Below are 23,298 nucleotides of genomic sequence, written 5' to 3'. Positions count from 1 at the left end.
ATCCAAAGGCAAAGGAGAAGCCACAATGAGACGGCAGGAGGGGCGCAATCACAATAAAATCAAATCCCAAAACTGCTGGGTGGGTGACTCACAAACTGGAGAACACTTATACCACGCAAGTCCACCCACAAGAGTAAAGGTTCTGAGCCCCAAGTCAGGCTTCCCAACCTGGGGGTACGGCAAAGGGAGGAGGAATTCCTAGAGAATCAGACGTTGAAGGCTAGTGGGATTTGATTGCAGGACTTCAACAGGACTGGGGGAAAGAGAGACTCCACTCTTGGAGGGCACACACAAAGTAGTGTGCCCATTGGGACCCAGGGGAAGGAGCAGTGACCCCATAAGAGACTGAACCAGACCTACCTGATAGTGTTGGAGGGTCTCCTGCAGAGGCGGGGGGTGGCTGTGGCTCACTGTGAGGACAAGGACACTGGCAGCAGAAGTTCTGGGAAGTACTCCTTGGCGTGAGCCCTCCCAGAGTCCGCCATTAGCCTGACCAAAGAGCCAGGTAGGCTCCAGTGCTGGGTCGCCTCAAGCCAAACAACCAACAGGGAGGGAACCCAGCCCCACCCATCAGCAGACAAGCAGATTAAAATTTTACTGAGCTCTGCACACCAGAGCAACACCCAACTCTACCCACCACCAGTCCCTCCCATCAGGAAACTTGCACAAGCCTTTTAGATAGCCTCATCCACCAGAGGGCAGACAGCAGAAGCAAGAAGAACTACAATCCTGCAGCCTGTGGAACAAAAACCACATTCACAGAAAGACAAGATGAAAAGGCAGAGGGCTATGTACCAGATGAAGGAACAAGATAAAACCCCAGAAAAACTACTAAATGAAGTGGAGATAGGCAAACGTCTGGAAAAAGAATTCAGAATAATGATAGTGAATATGATCCAGGACCTCAGAAAAAGAATGGAGGCAAAGATCGAGAAGATGCAAGAAATGTTTAACAGAGACCTAGAAGAACTAAAGAACAAACAGAGATGAACAATACAATAAGTGAAATGAAAAATACACTAGAAGGAATCAATAGCAGAATAACTGAGGCAGAAGAACGGACAAATGACCTGGAAGACAGAATGGTGGAATTCACTGCTGCAGAACAGAATAAAGAAAAAAGATTGAAAAGAAATGAAGACAGCCTAAGAGACCTCTGGGACAACATTAAACGTAACAACGTTTCCATTATAGGGCTCCCAGAAGGAGAAGAGAGAGAGAAAGGAGCCAAGAAAATATGTGAAGAGATTATAGTCGAAAACTTCCCTAACATGGGAAAGGAAATAGCCACTCCCCGGAAGCGCAGAGAGTCCCAGGCAGGATAAACCCAAGGAGAAACATGCCGAGACACACAGTAATCAAATTGACAAAAATTAAAGACAAAGAAAAATTATTGAAAGCAACAAGGGAAAAACGACAGGTAACATACAAGGGAACTCCCATAAGGTTAACAGCTGATTTCTCACCAGAAACTCTACAAGCCAGAACGGAATAGGATGATATATTTAAAGTGATGAAAGGGAAGAACCTACAACGAAGATTACTCTACCCAGCAAGGATCTCATTCAGATTTGACGGAGAAATCAAAAGTTTTACAGACAAGCAAAAGCTAAGAGAATTCAGCACCACCAAAGCAGCTCTACAACAAATGCTAAAGGAACTTCTCTAAGTGGGAAACACAAGAGAAGAAAAGGACCTACAAAAACAAACCCATAACAATTAAGACAATGGTAATAGGAACATACATATTCATAATTACCTTAAATATGAACGGATTAAATGCTCCAACCAAAAGACACAGGCTCGCTGAATGGACACAAAAATAAGACCCATCTATATGCTGTCTACAAGAGACCCACTTCAGACCTAGGGACACATACGGACTGAAAGTGAGGGGATGGAAAAAGATATTCCATGTAAATGGAAATCAAAAGAAAGCTGGAGTAGCAATACTCATATAAGATAAAATAGACTTTAAAATAAAGAATGTTACAAGAGACACGGAAGGACACTACATAATGATCAAGAGATCAATCCAAGAAGAAGATATAACAATTATAAATATAAATGCATCCAACATAGGAGCACCTCAATACATAAGGCAACTGCTAACAGCTATAAAAGAGAAAATAGACGGTAACACAATAATAGTGGGGGACGTTAACACCTCACTTACACCAATGGATAGATCATCCAAATAGAAAATTAATAAGGAAACACAAGCTTTAAATGACACAATAGACCAGATAGATTTCATTGACATTTATAGGACATTCCATCCAAAAACAGCAGATTACACTTTCTTCTCAACTGCACACAGAACATTCTCCAGGATAGATCACATCTTGGGTCACAAATCAAGCCTCAGTAAATTTAAGAAAACTGAAATCATATCAAGCATCTTTTCTGACCACAATGCTTTGAGATTAGAAATCCATTACAGGGAAAAAACCATAAAAAAAACACAAACTCATGGAGGCTAAACAATATGTTAGTAAATAACCAAGAGATCACTGAAGAAATCAAAGAGGAAATCAAAAAATACCTAGAGACAAATGACAACAAAAACATGATGAACCAAAACCTATGGGATGCAGCAAAAGCAGTTCTAAGAGGGAAGTTTAGAGCAATACAATCCCACCTCAAGAAAAAGAAAAATCTAAAGTAAACAATCTAACCTTACACCTACAGGAACTAGAGAAAGAAGAACAAACAAAACCCAAAGTTAGTAGAAGGAAAGAAATCATAAAGATCACAGCAAAAATAAATGAAATAGAAACAAAGAAAACAATAGCAAGATCAGTAAAACTAAAAGCTGGTTCTCTGAGAAGATAAACAAAATCGATAAACCATTAGCCAGACTCATCAAGAAAAAGAGGGAGAGGACTCAAATCAATAAAATTAGAAATGAAAAAGGAGAAGTTACAACAGACACCGCAGAAATACAAAGCATCCTAAGAGACTACTACAAGCAACTCTATGCCAATAAAATAGACAACCTGGAAGAAATGGACAAATTCTTAGAAAGGTATAACCTTCCAAGACTGAACCAGGAAGAAATAGAAAATACGAACAGACCAATCACAAGTAATGAAATTGAAACTGTGATTAAAAGTCTTCCAACAAACAAAAGTCCAGGACCAGATGGCTTCACAGGTGAATTCTATCAAACATTTAGAGAAGAGCTAACACCCATCCTTCTCAAACTCTTCCAAAAAATGCAGAGGAAGGAACACTTCCAAACTCATTCTATGAGGCCACCATCACCCTGATACCAAAACCAAAGATACTACAAAAAAAGAAAATCACAGACCAATATCACTGATGAATCCAGATGCAAAAATCCTCAGAAAAATACTAGCAAACAGAATCCAACAACACATTAAAAGGATCATACACCTTGATCAAGTGGGATTTATCCCAGGGATGCAAGGATTCTTCAATATACACAAATCAATCAATGTGATACACCATATTAACAAATTGAAGAAGAAAAACTATATGGTCATCTCAACAGATGCAGAAAAAGCTTTTGACAAAATTCAACACCCATTTATGATACAAACTCTCCAGAAAGTGTCCATAGAGGGAACCTACTTCAACATAATAAAGGCCATATACGACAAACCCGCAGCAAACATCATTCTCAATGGTGAAAACTGAAAGCATTTCCTCTAAGATCAGGAACAAGACAAGGATGTCCACTCTCGCCACTATTATTCAACATAGTTTTCGAAGTCCCAGCCACAGCAATCAGAGAAGAAAAAGAAATAAAAGGAATACAAATTGGAAAAGAAGAAGTAAAACTGTCACTGTTTGCAGATGACATGATACTATACATAGAGAATCCTAAAGATGCCACCAGAAAACTTCTACAGCTAATCAATGAATTTGGTAAAGTTGCAGGATACAAAATTAATGCACAGAAATCTCTTGCATTCCTATACATTAATGATGAAAAATCTGAAAGAGAAATTAAGGAAACAATCCCATTTACCATTGCAACAAAAAGAATAAAATACCTAGGAATAAACCTACCTAGGGAGACAAAAGACCTGTATGCAGAAAACTATAAGACACTGCTGAAAGAAATTAAAGATGATACAAACAGATGGAGAGATATGCCATGTTCTTGGAAGAATCAATATTGTGAAAATGACTATACTACCCAAAGCAATCTATAGATTCAATGCAATCCCTATCAAATTACCAATGGCATTTTTTACAGAACTAGAACAAAAAAATCCTAAAATTTGTATGGATACACAAAAGACCCCGAATAGCCAAAGCTGTTTGAGGGAAAAAAACGGAGCTGGAGGAATCAGACTCCCTGACCTCAGACTATACTACAAAGCTACAGTAATCAAGACAATATGGTACTGGCACAAAAACAGCAATACAGATCAATGGAACAGGATAGAAAGCCCGGAGATAAACTCACACACCTATGGTCAACTAATCTATGACAAAGGAGGCAAGGATATACAGTGGAGAAGAGACAGCCTCTTCAATAAGTGGTGCTGGGAAAACTGGACAGCTACATGTAAAAGAATGAAATTAGAACACTCCCTAACACCATACACAAAAATAAACTCAAAATGGATTAGAGACCTAATTGTAAGACTGGACCCTATAAAAACTCGTAGAGGAAAACAAAGGAAGAACACTCTTTGACATAAATCATAGCAAGATCTTTTTTGACCCACCTCCTAGAGTAATGGAAATAAAAACAAAAATAAACAAATGGGACCTAATGAAACTTCAAAGCTTTTGCACAGCAAAGGAAACTACAAACAAGACGAAAAGACAACCCTCAGAATGGGAGAAAATATTTGCAAACCAATCAACAGACAAAGGATTAATCTCCAAAATATATAAACAGCTCATGCAGCTCAATATTAAAAAAACAAACAACCCAATCCAAAAATGGGCAGAAGACCTAAATAGACATTTCTCCAAAGAAGACATACAGATGGCCAAGAAGCACATGAAAAGCTGCTCAACATCACTGATTATAGAGAAATGCAAATCAAAACTACAATGAGGTATCACCTCACACCAGTTAGAATGGGCATCATCAGAAAATCTACTAACAACAAATGCTGGAGAGGGTGTGGAGAAAAGGGAACCCTCCTGCACTGTTGGTGGGAATGTAAATTGATAAAGCCACTAAGGAGAACAGTATGGAGGTTCCTTAAAAAACTAAAAACAGAACTACCATATGACCCAGCGATCCCACTACTGGGCATATACCCAGAGAAAACCATAATTCAAAAAGACACATGCACCCCAATGTTCACTGCAGCAGTATTTACAATAGCCAGGTCATGGAAGCAACCTAAATGCCCATCGACAGATGAATGGATAAAGAAGATGTGGTACATATATACAATGGATTACTCAGCCATAAAAAGGAACAAAATATGGTCATTTTTAGAGACGTGGATGGATCTAGAGACTGTCATACAGAGTGAAGTCAGAAAGAGAAAAACAAATATCGTATATAAACGCATATATGTGGAACCTAGAAAAATGGTACAGATGAACCGGTTTGCAGGGCAGAAATTGAGACACAGATGTAGAGAACAAACATATGGACACCAAGGGGGGAAAGTGGTGGTGGGGGGGTGTGATGAATTGGGAGATTGGGATTGACATATATACACTAATATGTATAAAATGGATAACTAGTAAGAACCTGTTTAAAAAAATAAATAAAATAAAAATTCAAAAAAAATTATAAAAACTACTTGTAAGAAAGAAAAGCACTAAAGAGAATTATAACTTTAAAAAAGTATTTTTTTCTCACAGAGTTTTCAATCTTGTTACCTGATGGACAATAGCATTTTTATTTATGCCTATGAATGAGGTACTTCCTTCTTGAAAATTTCTGCAAACATACTATATAAAAGAGACTAATAATGATTATATAAGGGAAGAACTGTTCTAACAGTTATGTTGCTATTTTATAGTGTTTTAATCATATGTTTATGTAACTACATTTTAAATCAGAGATGACATTTTAAAGAGTTACAGACTAACAGATAAATTTATATGAGAGTAATGAAACCACCACCATACTACAGTGAATCACATTAAAGAATTTCCCCAAGTCAAGCAATTCTTGCACTCCTAGGATAAACTCCACATGAGTATGAAGAATTTTTTTTAGTCTTTGTTTCCTCACCTGTAGATTGGCACCTACAATGTAAGGTTCTTAAAAGATTGAGATAATCCACATAAACTGCTTAGCACACTACCTAGCACATAGTAAATTATTACCTTAATATATTTCTAGATGTGAGTTACTCACATTTTAAGATTTCTATATTAATGTTCATTAATTGGATTAGAGACTTGGTGAGCATAGTCATATACACTGGTTTACAGAACTACTGTTTTTAGTATCTATACTATTCTAGCACAATGAGTTGGGAAATAGTCAACATTTATACATGAAAACAGTTTATTTAACGTAAGACTTATATGTTCCTTAATGTTTTGATAGAGCTTGTAAAATTATCTGGGCCTGGTAGTTTATTTTAGGGGTGGATTTCCAACTTTCAATTTTATCTATAGTTACTACTTTTTTTGGTTATCTTTTCTTAAGTCACTTTTGGCAATTTACATTTTCTTACAAAAACCACCCACTTGACAGCACTTTCACATTTAGTGACATAAAGCTGCAATTATAATTTTTTACTCTCCTGTGTTTGCATCTATGCTTTTTTCTTTCCTAATGTTATTAGTATTTTTTCTTCATCTAACTTGTCAAAGGTTTCTCTATTTTCTTGTACTTGTCAAAAACCAGCTTTTGATGTTAAATCTATTGTTCTTCCCATTTAAATAATTTAATTCCTTTTTCTCCTTTAGTTTATTTCCCTTTTCAATTTCTAATCACTTGAGCTGTATGTTCAGTCGAATTATTTTCCATCTTTTTTTCTATCATAAATATTTAAAGGTACAAATTTGCTCTGTGGACTAGTTTTCCTCAAAGATTATACTATATATGTTTTCATTATTAATACCTCTGATTTTCTTCCTTTCTCTACTTCCTAACTCGAGTACCAAAAAGCACTTTGCAGCAGTGCAGATTAACAAAGCCAAAATTATCATCATCAATGAAAACATATAGAAGTAAATTAATATATAGTATAATTTTTTTAATAAAACTAACTCATGATTGGGACTTCCCTGGTGGCGCAATGGTTAAGAATCTGCCTGCCGGTGTGGGGGACACGGGTTCGATCCCTGGTCTGGGAAGATCCCACATGCCGTGAAGCAACTAAGCCTGTGCACCACAACTACTGAGCCTGCGCTCTAGAGTCTGCGAGCCACAACTGCTGAGCCCAGTGCTAAAACTACTGAAACTCGTGCGCCTAAAGCCCGTGCTCCACAACAAGAGAAGCCACCTCAGTGAGAAGTCCGCGCACCACAACAAAGAGTAGCCCCCTCTTGCCACATCTAGAGAAAGCCTGTGCACAGCAGCAAAGACCCAACGCAGTCAAAAATAAATAAATAAATAAATAAATTTTTTAAAAAGTAACTCATGATTAGAACAGGAATCTAGTAATTCTCTAATACCTCTTATGGTTATTTTAAATAATTTTTAAAGTAATTCCCCTATCAAACCTAAGAGATGATAATTTTGGGATTAACTAATTTGACCACAAGTAGATCATAGCAATGACAGCATCAAAATTAGCCTGTCCTCTGGTTTTGGTACCTAGAAAAACATGTTTCTAAATGTAGAGTTCTATATGTATAAACAGGGGGGCATAGCAATTATTATCTTTTGCAAGAATTCGATTAAAGTCTTACTAATGGTCAAGTGCAGTAATCCAAAACTGTGAATAATTAAATGCTGATTTTTAAAATAGGGTGTTTTTCTTTTTTAAATATATCAAATCCCAGTTAATTTAAAATGAAATTTATAGTCCCTAAGAAAGTGATCCTGAGGGAGAAAGAAAATTTTGGATTAGAAATGCACCAAGGGTGAACAAAATGTACAAAGTCAACTCAATAATTTTGTGTATAGACACTTTTTTCCTATCTTTACCTTTTTATTTATTTACTTATTTTGGCTGCACTGCACGGCTTGTAGGATCTTAGTTCCCCGACCAGGGATTGAACCTGGGGCCATGGCAGTGAAAGTGCCAAGTCCTAACCACTGGACTGCAGGGGAATTCCCTCCTATTTTTACTTTTAAATCAGTTCCTAGCACCTCTGAGATAGTCCCTTCTAAAGAAATTTCAACTCCTGTTAAGTGTTTATTTCCTTCCCCTATTAATCCAGTTGTTGCCTATTTTAGTGTCAACATACAACATGAGCTACTTCTACAAAGGCCTAAGGAATTAAAAGGCTATTCTTACATCATACTGGCTCCTTTCCATTAGGCTATAAAAATGCTCTAATCTCTTATCTTTAAAAAAAAAAAGTTCTCTCTTGATCTTGTACTCTTCTCTAGCTAAAATACCTTCTCTATTTTCCTTCAGAGCATTTTAAACTAATTTTTTTAAATTACAGAAATGGTATATGTTAAATGTGAAAAATCAGAAAATAGATAATCCAAAAGAAGGAAATAAAACTCACCATAATCCCCAAACCTAGGCAGAATCATTTGGTATATATCCTCCTATATTCTTATACTTGTTTTTACCAAAATATTCACCAAGAGATATATATCTGACAGGAGGACTTGTAACTAGAATACATTAAGAACTCTTACAACTCAATAAAATTTACAATATGATTTTTAAAATGGGAAAAAGATCAAAATATTTTCCAAAAGAAGTTAGGGAAACAGCTTATGAAAAAATGCTCAACATATGGAAATGCAAACTAAAACAAGATACTGTTACACATCTGCTAGAATAATAAAATGGAAACAACCTAAATATCCACCAATAGGAGAGTGGTTAAACAAATTGTAGGATATGCATACAATGGAATACTACTCAACAAGAAATTCAAGCTACTGATACATGCAACACACTGATGAGTTTGAAAAACATTATACTAAACAAAACAAGTCAGATATAAAAGACTACATATTATTTTATTCCATTTATATGAAATTTCCAGAAAAGGCAAATCTGTAAAAACAGAAAACAGATCACTGGCTGCCTAGGGCCTGGAGAGTGGGAAGTGGTTACTGTCTGCAAAGGAAATTAAGGGAGCTTTATGGATTCACGGATGTTTCTATAACTTGACTGTGGTGGTAGATTACACAGGTGTATACATGTGCCAAAAATATTGAACTATATAATGAAGCATACCAATTTTAAGTGTATGTAAATTATATCTCAGTAAAGTTGGTTATCAAAAACAGTACACCCATAACCTCAAAACTATGAGAAAATCTTTGTGTATATCCGTTACTTCTTACTTTTACCAGAATGAGATCATGCTAGTCATACTGTTTTATAACAATATAACTATTTAAATTTGATACTAATTATTTTTTTTAATTAATTAATTTATTTGTTTATTTTTTGCTGCGTTGGGTCTTCATTGCTGCGCACGGGCTTTCTCTAGTTGCAGTGAGCGGGGGCTACTCTTCGTTGCGGTGGCTTCTCTTGTTGCAGAGCACAGGCTCCAGGCGCGCGGTCTCCAGCAGTTGTGGCACACGGGCTCCAGAGCGCAGGCTCAGTAGTTGTGGCACACGGGCTCAGTTGCTCCGCGGCATGTGGATCCCCGACCAGGGCTTGAACCCATGTCCCCTGCATTGGCAGGCAGGTTCCCAACCACTGCGCCATCAGGGAAATCCCCCTGATACTAATTATTAAAATACTTTATTTTTCTATGTCCTTAAATATCCTTTTAAACTTTAAAATACAAATATAACCATTCTAGTTCTTGCTGGCTCTGTCACTTAAAGGATCGAGTCCAAGCTCCTTATAAGATTATCCTCAGCACATCTGATTCCTGCCTCTTTTCCAGCTCTATCTCCTGGCATTCCTCATGCCTTAACTTTTCCTGGTCCAGCCATAAACTGCTTGTTGTTCCCTACATACACTATGCTGTCTCCCCAGGATGACTGTGATTATGCTAGCTGTCCCATCTACTTAAACTGCCTTAGTCAACTTGCCTAGATAACAAGTACTCATCTTATAAGTCTAAGTACATTTGATTTAAAATTGTTGATGTGACTGTATCCCCAATAGATTGAGCTCGTTGAAGATGGAACTGTATCTTATTCAGCTTTGTATCTGGCTATTGGCAGAATGCCTGGCAAACAGCACTCAATGTTTGATGAATTCAGTACAAAGAAGAGCAGGCAGGAAGTCACCCTTGATGCCTCCTTTACCTTTATTCTCCACATGGGGACAATCTGTTCTATTAATTTTCTTTTTTTAAATTTATTTCTTTTCTTTTATTTATTTTTGGCTGTATTGGGTCTTCTTTGCTGCGTGTGGGCTTTCTCTAGCTCCGGCGTGCGGGGGCTACTCTTCGTTGTGGTGTGCGGGCTCTAGGCGTGCAGGCTTCAGTAGTTGTGGCTCACGGGCTCTAGAGTGCAGGCTCAGTAGTTGTGGCGCATGGGCTTAGCTGCTCCACGGCATCTGTGATCTTCCCAGACCAGGGCTCAAACCCGTGTCTCCTGCATTGGCAGGCAGATTCTTAACCACTGCACCACCAGGGAAGCCCTAATTTTCTACTTAAATATTTCTTCACTTCATGTTCAATGGCTATTCAAAATCTTACATCTGGACAATTACACTAGCCTCCATACTCTAAGCCAGACTCCATTCTTGATCTCACACATCTCCCACAATGTTATCAGAATAATACTTTAAACTGGAAGCCTGTTTATATCAAACTCTTGTTTAAAATCCTTCGGTAGCTCTGCAATCACTTATAAATTTCTTGCTTTAAACTCTCCTTTAGTGGCTTTTGTGTATTAAATTTGAGAAACACATCAACATCTAAACAAGAAAATTACCTATATATCCACCACCCAGAGATAGCCTTGTTAATAATTTATTATTTCTCTCAATATCTCTTTACCTGCATTTTCAAATAGGATTATCTGTGTGTATACACATTTTATCTATACTTTAATAGGTCTCATGTTGACTACCAAATGAATCAAGGTTTTAGTTTTTCAAAGTATCTAATTAAACCTATTCACATTTTCCCTGTTCCCCTACAACATTATATTTCATTACTTTTTCTTGTTTTACTGCACTAGCTAGTACCTCCAGAAAAATGTTGAATACTAGTGGTGAGAGTCTTTTATTACTCCAGGCTTAAAAAGCAACATGTTGGGGACTTCCCTGGTGGCGCAGTGGTTAAGAATCTGCCTGCCAATGCAGGGGACACGTGTTCGAGCCCTGGTCTGGGAAGATCCCACATGCCGTGGAGCAACTAAGCCCGTGCACCACAACTACTGAGCCTGCGCCCTAGAGCCCGCGAGCCACAACTACTGAGCCCGCGAGCCACAACTACTGAGCCCGCGTGCAACAACTACTGAAGCCTGCGCGCCTAGAGCCTGTGCTCCACAACAAGAGAAGCCACCGCAATGAGAAGCCCGTGCACCGCAATGAAGAGCAGCCCCTGCTCACTGCCACTAGAGAAAGCCCGCGCACAGCAACAAAGACCCAACGCAGCCAAAAATTAAAAAAAAAAAAAAAAAAAGCAACATGTTGGGTGTTTCATCATTAGGTAAGATGCTCCCTATTAGTTTCTGATATTGTTCTTTATCAAGTTAACAAAATGTACCTGGTCTTCTAAGAATTCTCATTATCAAGGAAAAGGTATTAAATTTTTTTCAGATGTCTTTTCTGCATCAAGTTGATCATATGGTTTTCTCCTTTCATCTATTCATGTAATTTAATTATTTTAAAATGTTTACCAATGTGGATCCATCATAAGAAAATTTAAACTTATTAATATGGCTTATCTGGCCTTTAGGATCTGGACTCTATCTTGAAAATCATATCCTACTCCTTACTCATTGTTCAATAAATATGCCAGGCTTTCTCAGTCACTACTATCTTTGCACCCTTTGCCAGTGCAAAGGCTTTTCCTCTTTCTTGGGCTTTCAGGTAAATTCCCAACTGTCCTTCAAGACTTAGCATATTAAATTTTCTGTTTCTTCCTTCCTCCCAAATCTTCTCCTCTGCCATGTCTGCCTCTCCCCCACCCTTACTGAAGTAGGCACATCTCATTACGCTCTTGGTACCTTTTTCATACTGCCATCATAGTACTTCTCATTAGATTGTGAGTGTTAACTCATTTTTCTTCCACAGTGAGAGTCTAACTCAATTTTCACTGGTTGATGGGCATCTGGGTTCTTTCCAGCTTCTAATGATTATCTGGCTGCTATGAACGTTTATGCTTAAGCCTTTGTGTGGATATGTTTTCATTTCTCTCAGGTACATACCCAGACATAAAGATGTTGGGTCACAGATATAGGTACTTTAGCTTTAGCAGACATTTCCAAACATTTTCCAAAGTGGCAGTACCAATTTATACTCCACCAATCACATTATCAGAGTTTCAGTTCCTCCATAAGTTCATTAAGATTTAACATTGCCAGTCTTTTAAAAATTTTTTTAGTCATTTTGGTGTCTATGCAGTAGTCTCTCATTTTGTTTTAATTTGCATTTCTCTATTAGCTAATGATGCTGAACTTTTCATACTTACTGGCTGTTGGGGTTTCCTCTTTTTGTGAAGTGTCTGTCCAAGTCCTTTGCCCATTAAAAAAAAACTTAGTCTCTTTCTTGTTAATTTGCAACAGTTCTTTTGGATGCAAGTTTTTGTTATATATATACTTATACACGTATATACCTCAATATCACAAAATCAAATAATCAAATACCATTTTCTAGTCTGTTGGCTTGCATTTTTACTGGATAAGCAAAAGTTCATTTAACGAAACCCAGGTTCTCAACCTTTTCTTGATTAAAGCACTTTAATGATCAAAAAACTTGTTTTACATTTATTAATGAGTATCCTAGATTGTCAAAGATATAATCTAGATCTCAGTCTCTGAAGTTTTCAGAAGCTGTATTATCTATTATATGATATTTAATGTTCAACTGATATTTTAAGCTATAAAAACAAAGAACACTTCCTAATGTGTTAAGACATTCTTTCATCAAATTCCTTGAGTTTTTTTTACTTACTTGGATTAAATTTCCATTTAAAAATCATATACTAACTGAAACATGAGGTAATTTCTTCCTTTAAATACCGTATATGAAAAAAGCTGCAATTATGAATGCTAAAAAGCAAAATATTAGGCAATGGGCATATGAGTAGCCTAGTTAGTCTCATCCCAGTCACAAAACCTCACCTGGCCTCAATATTCAGAAACATAAAACAGAAGGGTTGAATAAGGTGATTGTTAAGCTTTTCCAGCTGTAAAATAAAAGCAATGAGTCCATTTAACCTTCAGAATTGTGTTATCAGATTTAACACTCTTCTTTGATGAGTTCCAAGTACCTCCTTTTCTCACGTGTTATGCACTGTCAAGTCAGGGCTGCCACACAGTTGTGCACACACAACTCCAGGGGAAGTCATTCACTTTGTAGCACAACCGTATGTTGTTGCCCCAACTAGGTTAGTCATTTTGCTCTCATTTTAAGACCAGTCTCAGCCCAATGTCACTAATCACCTACTATCCCACCACCACCAAAGCAATACAATTCTCAAGTATTACTGAAGGCTGTGAAAGCAAACTTTGAGAAAATCTCCTTGATATGGAATCAATACTTTTACAATTGTGAACCATGTACATGTTAACTATGCTAAATCTAATATTCAAAATTGAGTTTTTAAAGTCCTTTTTAACCATTTCTTTCTCTCTCAAAGCATTACTCTTTAAGCCACTTCTAGTTCTTTGCCTCTCAACTCCTAAAACCCTTTAAAGCTACGTTGCCTCCTTTTTTCCCTTTCTTTCCACCCTTTCTGTTGTGTCACTTTCTTCCAATGGAGCAATTTAAATCTCTCTTGCTTATATCATTCTCTTTTCTACCTACTGTTCTTAACAAAACAAAGCCCCAGTACCTAGCTGGACAAACCTTCCTCCTAAATGGGAAGAGAAGGATTACAATTATCTATTATGTATTCCTCCCAACCCTACACAATAAAAGTTACACTATATTTGTGAATAAATAAGATCAAAGTACTGTCAGCTATTTCAATCTCTATAAGGAATTTTCAGGAAACCCATTTAAACTATAAGTAAAACTACAGGGATAATTCATTAATGAAAAATTCTGCATATTTAATTTCAATAATAAAAAATGAGCACAAAGAATAGGTCTCAACTAGGTCTTTTAACTAGCAGATGGGAAATTTCCCCTCTAGGAACAGGTCCCCAGGTCACACTCCTATCCTGAGAAACATGAGACTTCTCTCTGCCACTTTTGCACATAGGACCTTCGCTCACTGTAAGCATCTAAATGAAGAAAATACATTCTGTGCTAATTCAAAAAGTGCCTCCTAACCTATTTTACGTGTCTGTAGCTCTGGAAGTCCTACCCTTCCCTCAGCCCATTTTCTGTTTTGTGTCTGGGTTCAGTGAAATAGATTTACCTGATGGGCTTCCAGAATTATTCATTTTTATAATATCAAAATAACTTAAAATCCTATAATAATGACAGAATATCCACCCCCAAAAAATAGGAGATGGCTTACTTACATCCTTTTAAAACCTTCAATTTAAAATATGTTTGCAGAGGGACTTCCTGGTGGTCCAGTGGTTAAGACTCTGCGCTCCCAATGCAGGGGGCCCAGGTTCGATCCCCAGTCAGGGAACTAGATCCTGCATGCCGCAACTAAAGATCCCACACACCACAACTAAAGATGCCGCGCGCTGCAACTAAGACCCGGCGCAGCCAAATAAATACTTTTTAAAATAAATAAATAAAATAAAATATGTTTGCAAAACACATTAAACACTAAACATCAACAAGCAGCAGACACTAGAACTTAAATATCAGCATGTTAACATGAGAAACTCTCACTGTACATTAAAATTTATTTTGGACCTTCTATACAGTATCTATAGAGGAAAAACTTCAAAATATCTACAAGTAACAAATCTTAGAAGTTACATATTTATGATACATGATTATCGAATATAATTTAATCTCATCAGTATTCATTTATCTCAGTTTATAACGTATAATGCTTAAAATAAAACTATACTACAAGCATTAAAATTTTTCCCCTTTAGTAATTTAGACAAATATTTCTCTTACTATGCAAATATGTAGTTGTATATACAAACCTAATGCTATTCTCTTCATGAAACAGAGCCCTGACTGTGAACTAAGCATATATTTTTTCAGGATAAAATACACATAGGCAAATTTTTCCTAACACAATAAATTATTAACATGTGAGCAGCAGTAATTAATTCTAACAAACCTTATATTCACACCAGCATTTTCCAAGAACGCTGCCTTACTATCACTAACAATTACTTTGTATATGTCAATGAGATGTTCAGAATACATACCTCTTGTGCAAGATCTTGCGCATTGGAGATAAGAGGAAATGGAGGACTGGCCTTGTTCATGTGTACTGTGACAGCGTTGTGTATCTTAAATGCATTCTGGAAATCTTTATTTTGTACAAGTTGTAAAAGCAGTGAAATATCCTCCTGGCTCTGAGAATCTACCAAAGTATGTTGGATATGTTTAAGTGAAGAAAACAGGTCTTCCACTTCTAGTAGGAGAAGGAAAAGGTATCCAAAAATTAATTTTCTGTCTTAATTCCACATGTATTTTAAGATAAAATTTCTTGAACCAATAACAATTAAAGTTTTCAAGAAAAACAAAACTTGCAAATATTTTTGAGTGTCAAATCACTGTCATTTTACTGATTTTTAAGTAAGACTTTAAAAATTATACAACAGAATAAAATAACATTTTTTCAAGAGCGTTTTAATTATGTAACTAATACATATCACTATAAAAATAAATGAGGGATAGAATACATAAATGAATAAAAAATTTAAAACCACCAATAGTCCCATCACTTAGAAACAACTTAAAAAAAAAAATCGTACAGCATTTCCTTTTTTCATTTAACAGGACATTTTAATTGTTTTCCCACATCACCAAACAGTCTTTAAAAAACTTATAATGGCTCCATGATGTTCTATTATATGTTCTATTACATGTCTAAGCTAAAACTTATAACCATTACACTAAGTTGAGCATTCAGGGTGCTTCCAATTTTTTGCTAGGATAAGTAATGAGCATTTCTGTACATAATGATCACTGCTATGTACAGTAAAAATGTCTGAGATTCTGATGTTTCTTAAAATAATTCCAAGAAGCAGAAATTTTAAATAAGATTCTGACATTTTAAAAGCCAAAAAGTTTTCTAGGGAGGTTTTACTAATTTATATCCCATTACCAATATTTTTACCAATATTCAAAATTACCATTTTTAAAAACCTTCCATTTCTTTAACAGGGAGGTTGAAGTTTACTCAGGCACTTCTTTTGTGGTTCATAGAACTGCTATGAACATGTGAGTCTCCTAAAATTTTACTGAAAATTTGGGGCATGTGTGCGTACGCACGTTCCCATTAGCGTGCATGTGCAGCACATACATTTTTCTGGAAGAGGGTTATCCCAAAATGGTTAAGAACCACAGTTTATCTCTTCTCTGACCCCCAAGAGGTAGATATGTGCACATGTATACACTTTGTCACATTTGCTGGAAATACTTTTCTAATTTTTCCATCTGTCTGTTAATTGCATTTGTGGTACCTTTATTGTAGAAGTTTTCGGCTGTTACGTGTTAAGAATGATCCACCTTTCCCTGTGTGATTTCTTTCACTGTCTATGCTTATAAACTCCTTCCCCTAGGTCATTAAATGTTTACCTACATTTAAATTTTCTAATGGCTTCTATTTTGTAGTTAACTTCAACCTATCTGGAATTTTGTTATAGATTTGAGGGGAAATTTTAACTTCATTTCTTTTCTTCCAAATGGTTAACCAATTATTCTAACACCATTTATTGAATAATCCCTCCTTTTCCACTGATTTATGATACCACCAAATTCTTACATATATCAGGGTCTGTTTCTAGTCCACTGGTCTATCAGAACCACAGTCTTCTTATAATAGTATTATAGTCTTTGCTCATATTGATATGACAAATACTTGCTCATTACTTTTTCAAAAATGTCTTGACTTCAAATGAGCTACAGAATCATTTTTCAGATACCGCCTCACTCTCTATTTCCTATTCATCCAGAAAGAAAAACCTATTGAGATGCTGACTAAAATTAAAACTGTAAATGATTCTGGGAAAAACTTTCAGTAGATAGTATCTGTGTATATCTGTGTCTTATACAGTCACATTAAAAAAAAAAAAAGCAAAAAACCTCTTGGTTTAAGTCTTTCTGTTAGTTTTCTTCACACAGGGCCTGCAGAAGAGTTACTGATTCTTATTTATCTTGTATCCTACTAGTTAACAGTTGTTAAATATTTTATAGGTTAGAATAGCTCTTCTGTTGATTCTGAAGTTCCCTATCTTTTCCCCCCCAAATCAAAACAGCTTTAGTTCTCCTTATAAAAATTATATATGCTCTTTAGTAATTTAAAATGTACCAAAAAACTGGAAAAAAATTTGAAAGTCAAAACTGTCATTTGAATGACCTAAGAAGTTGTGATCCAGAGCTAAATAAAACTTGAGAAATAGCCAGAATTTAACCATAAGTTAATGTTATCTACAAGAGTAGACAGAATATAGACAGGGGAAATTTAAAGATAATGGTCAAAGAGTACAAACTGTCAGTTTTAAGGTGAGTAAGTTCTGAGGATCTAATGGACAGCAATGGTGACTACAGTCAATAATACTGTATTGTATACTTGAAATTTGCTGAGAGTACATCTTAAGCATTCTCACCACACACACAAAAGGTAACTACGTGAGGTGATGGATGTGTTAATCAACTTAATTATGGTAAATATTTCACAATATCACATTGTACACTTTAGATATATAAAATTTTTTTGCCAACTATACTTCAATAAAGCTGGGGTGGGGGAAGAATATGGAGTGTCAGATTTCATTAAATTCGAAGAAGTTACCACAGAATTACCTAAGTGTATAAAGAATTCCCTGAGTATAAAGAATTCAATAGCCTTAAAGTATCTTTAGAGCAAAACAGGAAAACATTTAAATATCTTAAAAGGAAAAAGAATTACAAAACCAACAAAGTAGTTAAGGTAATTGACTACAATCTTAAGGAGACTATAGACTTTCTGAGTGGATAATGAGACTTCTGTTTAAAATTTCAGTAATTGTTTAAAGGGGCTCAGCCTGGTTGTCAGGGCAATGAGAAAATCAGGAGCTTCAGGATCTCATTGCTGAATGAAATCAATAAGCAACTTCAGACAGCCCAGAAGGTAACAAACTCCCTACTATGTCTCTTCAAGCCCAGGGGGATTTAAAATTTTAGAGACAAAGGAACTTCTACGTAATCTCTGTGTACCAAAGCCACCCACAGACACTAAAATACTGACATTTAAAAAAATTTTTTTTATCTGTAGTCATACCTCTCAGCTATAACTACTGGTATTATTTTGTTATATACTCTCTATATATAGCCTTTCAGACTTGTAAAAAATGCTGATCTTAACCACAGAGGTCACATTGTAAATGTTGTTTTGTAATCTGATATTTTCCAATGTCTTTAGAATAAATTCTTAGGATAAAATTACTTATCAAATAATAAAAACATTTAAAACTTTGATACATATTGCCAAACTGCCCTACAGATTTGTACTAACTCATACTCCTACCACCAAAGAACTTGAGTGCCTGTTTCTACAAACAGCCCAAATTTTTCACTTTTGGTGATCTGGTTAGGAAAACATGTATTTCTTTGTCTAGTAGTGACGTTTAATGTATTTTCACAAGGTTAACAGTCATTTATATTTCTTCTTTCATCGATTTTCTCCTTATCTTTTGACCATTTTTCTACTAGATTTTTTTTCCTTAATGACTAGAATTACAGAGATTATATAAATATCCCTGCAGTCTTAAGCAGAATGTACTAAATAAATTTTCTTGCTATATCAGAACAATGGTTTTTAATCAAGGATATTTATGAGAATCACTAAGGAAATTTACAAAGATATTTATGTCCTGAGTTCTACCTCAAACACAATCGGAATCTCCTGTGTCTTCTTTAATTTTATATATATATTTTAAAGTTGACTATGTACCCTTCTGGTTAAGAACCAATGACTTACAGGCTATATTAACAGCAGTTATTGTAATATTTTAAGACATAATATACTTGGGAATAACTAAAGCACTCACACCTATTTTCTTCTATACTAAATAACCCTGATTGCTATATTGAATTTTTGTGTCTGCTTTATAGTTATTCTAGTTCCTCCTTTGCAACTACTCAGTATTTCCTTTTGTTGCCCTCTCTTACTTCCGTAGTAAACACAGCATATAATTTTCATTTTTAGAATATTTTACGCACAAATAAAATACTGTAGTCATAAGCCAGCAAGGAAACAGGAAAAGTAAGGTAGGGTAATCTAAACTAGGGATGGCTTAACGAGAGATAAAACTGGAGATCAATGGCCTTATTTCAGGAGATCAGTTAACAGCTGAGATGCAGCACAGACAGGCAACAGTAAATTTTGTGGTTAATCCAAAAGGGATGATTGCTTTAAAGTTCTAAGAGGGGCTTCCCAGGTGGCACAGTGGTTAAGAATCCACCTGCCAATGCTGGGGGCACGGGTTCGAGCCCTGGTCCGGGAAGATCCCACATGCCGCGGAGCAACTAAGCCCCTGCACCACAACTACTGAGCCTGCGTTCTAGAACCCACGAGCCACAACTACTGAGCCCGCGTGCCACAGCTACTGAAGCCTGCGTGCCTAGAGCCTGTGCTCCGCATCAAGAGAAGCCACCCAGCGAGAAGCCCGCGCACCACAAGGAAGAGTAGCCCCTGCTCGCCGCAACTAGAAAACGCCCACGTGCAGCAATGAAGACCCAATGCAGCCAAAAAAAAAAGAAAAAAAAAAATTCTAAGAAATCAGTAGGCTTCTCGTGTTGATAGGAAGTTAGGTAAGGAATACAGGTTCCAGAGAAAGAGCAAATCTGGTCAATTTGTTCATATTGTGTTCATACTGAGGAATTCTAAAGACATAAAGACCATCCGGGACAGTTTAAAATCCAGAAAAGAAAAAAAAATCTCAGGGTCAAACTGGAAATGTCTTTCTCTCAGGAGATCAGGGACCAAGATAAGATCTACAGGAATAGGAAGGCTGAAAGCAGAAGAACAATACAACTGAGTCCCAAAGAGGCTGTTGACTTAGTACCTATCTACTTAAGTAAAGGCTATCGGGAGAACTTAAGGACCATGCCAAGTGCCAGAAATAACAACTTTAACTGGGCTTAAGGTTCAAATTTTGTAGGTTAGCATCAAGACCAATTTAAACTTGTTAATTATCATCCTTTACAAATTCACTAACCTCTATGAAGTCCTATTCACGTTTCTGTTGTTTTAATTAGTAAAAACTGTTTTCACTGAAATTATCTTTTTTTAGGAGTTGTCTCCAGACTTATTGCGTTAATCAATGTTGCCAGACTAAATTGAGATCATTTGCACTTAAGCTCAGCTTTCACAATGAAATATCACCAACCCGTTATTTGTAGTTGAAAAACTACAAATATGTATTTGGCCTGAATTACACACTGGTCACTGCCAATACTGAATAGAAAGACATAGAACAATATCTGTATTACAGGCATATATACATATATACTATTTTATTTAATCCTCATAAAATCTGAGAAACTTTTCCCAATTTAAAAAAACCCACCAAAACCTGAGACATACATAGTTCAGAGCAAATCTCTACAGATGGAGAAAATGAAGTCATACAGAAAAATGGCACCTGGGTGAAGAATCTTTTTGAACTTCTAAGGCAGTGCTTCTTCTGCCATACCAAGGGCTTAAAAAAAGATAATTTTTTTTTTCTTTTTTAGATTTTAGGGCTTGATTGTGACATGTCATTTATCTGCTTTAGAAAAGCTGTCGTGAAGTGTCTTTCTGCCCAATATAGCAGCATGCAATGTACACTGACTAGTATTTAGAGGAGCTTACACATTCTATTTTACCATGTACCTGTAGGAAGAATTTCCTCTAGTTAACTGTGTTTGTACATGTTCACACATATAATACACCCTCCAAATGCTACTTTTATAATACTGTTGCATTTTATTTCTGCTATTTTAACCAAGTGTCTTATGATTCATATATTTTCTCAGAGTATTTTATTTCAACTCTAACATCACAATAGTATGGTAGGCAGTACACTGTGAAAGTTCAGCAAAAGAAACCAAAACTGCAATTCTTGTGAATGTAGAGCCTATGTATCTTGTTGAGAAACATTGTAAAAAACATCTTTGATAGTGTAGCACTAGCCTGGGTAACTAAGTAGTTCAGCAAAATTGATAACTTATGATTTAAATGGGCAGTTTTCAGATAAATTCCATATCTGCTTTCATGGCCAATTTAGCTGGGAAATTTTCCAGATAGCATTCTTAGGCAGGAAAGCTCCCCACGTACTCTCATGCTTCAGGTTCAAATATGTTTCCATGACAAATGTTTAATGAACAAAGAGAACAGATTAAGTTACCAGACACTCAGAGTTTTTAAGACTTCATTAAATATAAATATATAGCTTGACAAGAAGATATGGATTAAACCATATGTAGCTGAAACAAATAAATATGTAAAAGAAAATATGAAACACTAAATGATATAAACTTATTTATAAAGACATGAATTTCATCAGAGGGTTTATCAATTTAATGGAAATTTAAAATGATGCTGCCTCTGCCCAATAAAGTTTTAAGGTCACATAGAAAGCAAAAAATATCTATCGCATTAGTCTTAAAATACTGATTATGATAAATTTTATTGGAAAATTCTGAATGGAATTCTGACAAAAGGTCTTTTCTTTGATATTAAGTATGATGTCATAGTGAAAAATAATTATTGGCAATATCAACTCTGGGATTCTCATTCTGACACACGTTCATTTTAGTTTCATATAAAAATTCTTAATTTCAAAAGGTATTTTGCTGTAGGTTTAAAAAACTTTGTTTCTATATGGTATATCTTTAAAAGCATTTTACAAATACATTTTATGCAAAACAGCAAATTTTCTACACATAAGAAATGTTCCATTGTATGATGTAGTAATTAGATTACGTGCCACTTAAACGAAAACCACCTAAGTTCTTCGAAATTCTGTGCAATTCCAGAGGAAATTTGAAAAATCTAATCAGATGCAGCTAAATCCATCCTGTCAAATATGTACCCTCTTCTATAATAATGATGAAGCTAGACAACAAAGAGAGGACAGACTATAGAGAGAACAGAGACTCCCCATATACAGAGATCAGAGGCTCCCTTCCCCATTCCCATACACAGAGACACAACAGGCACAAGCAAAAAGAACTACATGGACAGAGAAGTAGAGAGATAAATAAAGAACACAGGGCTACCGAGAAAGAATGACACAGGTGTAGAGTGGGGAGTGAACAAAGAAGGGGGTACTGAGGAAGAGCAGTACCCAGAACAAGGGAGGATGGAGGGAAGAGAGAAATGCGGACGGACACTGTGCTGAGGGGAAGGCAAAGGCAGGCATGGCAAATCTGGCTTTGGTGATAAACTCTAGTCTGTAGCAACTTCCCTAGAAGCAAGTTCTTTATATCTAGTTCAAATGCCGTGTCCTGCAGTTTGATCTATTTCCTCTTATTTGATGTTCAGTAGACATTGTTTTAAGTTTCCCATCTCCTCTAACGTTTCATACAACAGTTAAATCTTGATTATTTATGTTAAAAGAGAGGACATATTATCTAAAAGCAAGAAAAATCACTTACATTTGGTTTTGGGATACAATTAATCAGATAAATACAAACACACACAACAGCCTACAAATCCACCCCCTGAACACTCTCCTCTCCCCTTGGCCCTCTCCTGGCTGCCTAAAATATAAAAGAATGAAGACTCTAAAATGGGCAACAGAAAGCAATCACCAAGAGTTGCTCTATCTGAAAATTCTATCTTCAAACACCCAAGACCCTGGAGAATTGTTTGGCAGTAAGGGTAAACAATAAAATTACTCAAGGAAGCTAAGGAATCTCCGTTTCTGGAGATCTTTCAAAGCAATGGAGATAACCATCTACCTTGGATTAGCTTTGTTATTTTCACTTACTGCTATCATTTACCCCACATGAAAACAGTTTCTACATATCTATTCTAGCATTAATATTCTTCCATTTC

The 23,298-nt window shown here is 36.0% G+C and overlaps 1 protein-coding gene across 5 annotated transcripts in view; it reads right to left on the bottom strand.

Annotated features, from left to right (window-relative positions):
- Positions 1–23,298, bottom strand: part of PALS1 (protein associated with LIN7 1, MAGUK p55 family member) — a 102,324-nt gene that overhangs the window by 35,919 nt on the left and 43,107 nt on the right. For all 5 annotated transcript variants that reach the window (XM_061180936.1, XM_061180934.1, XM_061180938.1 and 2 more), the window contains one exon: positions 15,473–15,681. In XM_061180936.1, coding sequence (XP_061036919.1) covers positions 15,473–15,681 — 209 coding nt within the window. The remainder of the gene's footprint in view (positions 1–15,472; positions 15,682–23,298) is intronic.

This window comes from Eubalaena glacialis, chromosome 2 (assembly GCF_028564815.1).
Source record: "Eubalaena glacialis isolate mEubGla1 chromosome 2, mEubGla1.1.hap2.+ XY, whole genome shotgun sequence".
In the NCBI taxonomy this organism is placed as follows: Eukaryota; Metazoa; Chordata; class Mammalia; order Artiodactyla; family Balaenidae; genus Eubalaena; species Eubalaena glacialis.
Note: the sequence above shows the minus strand (reverse complement) of the source record. Positions and strands in the feature narration are given on the sequence as shown.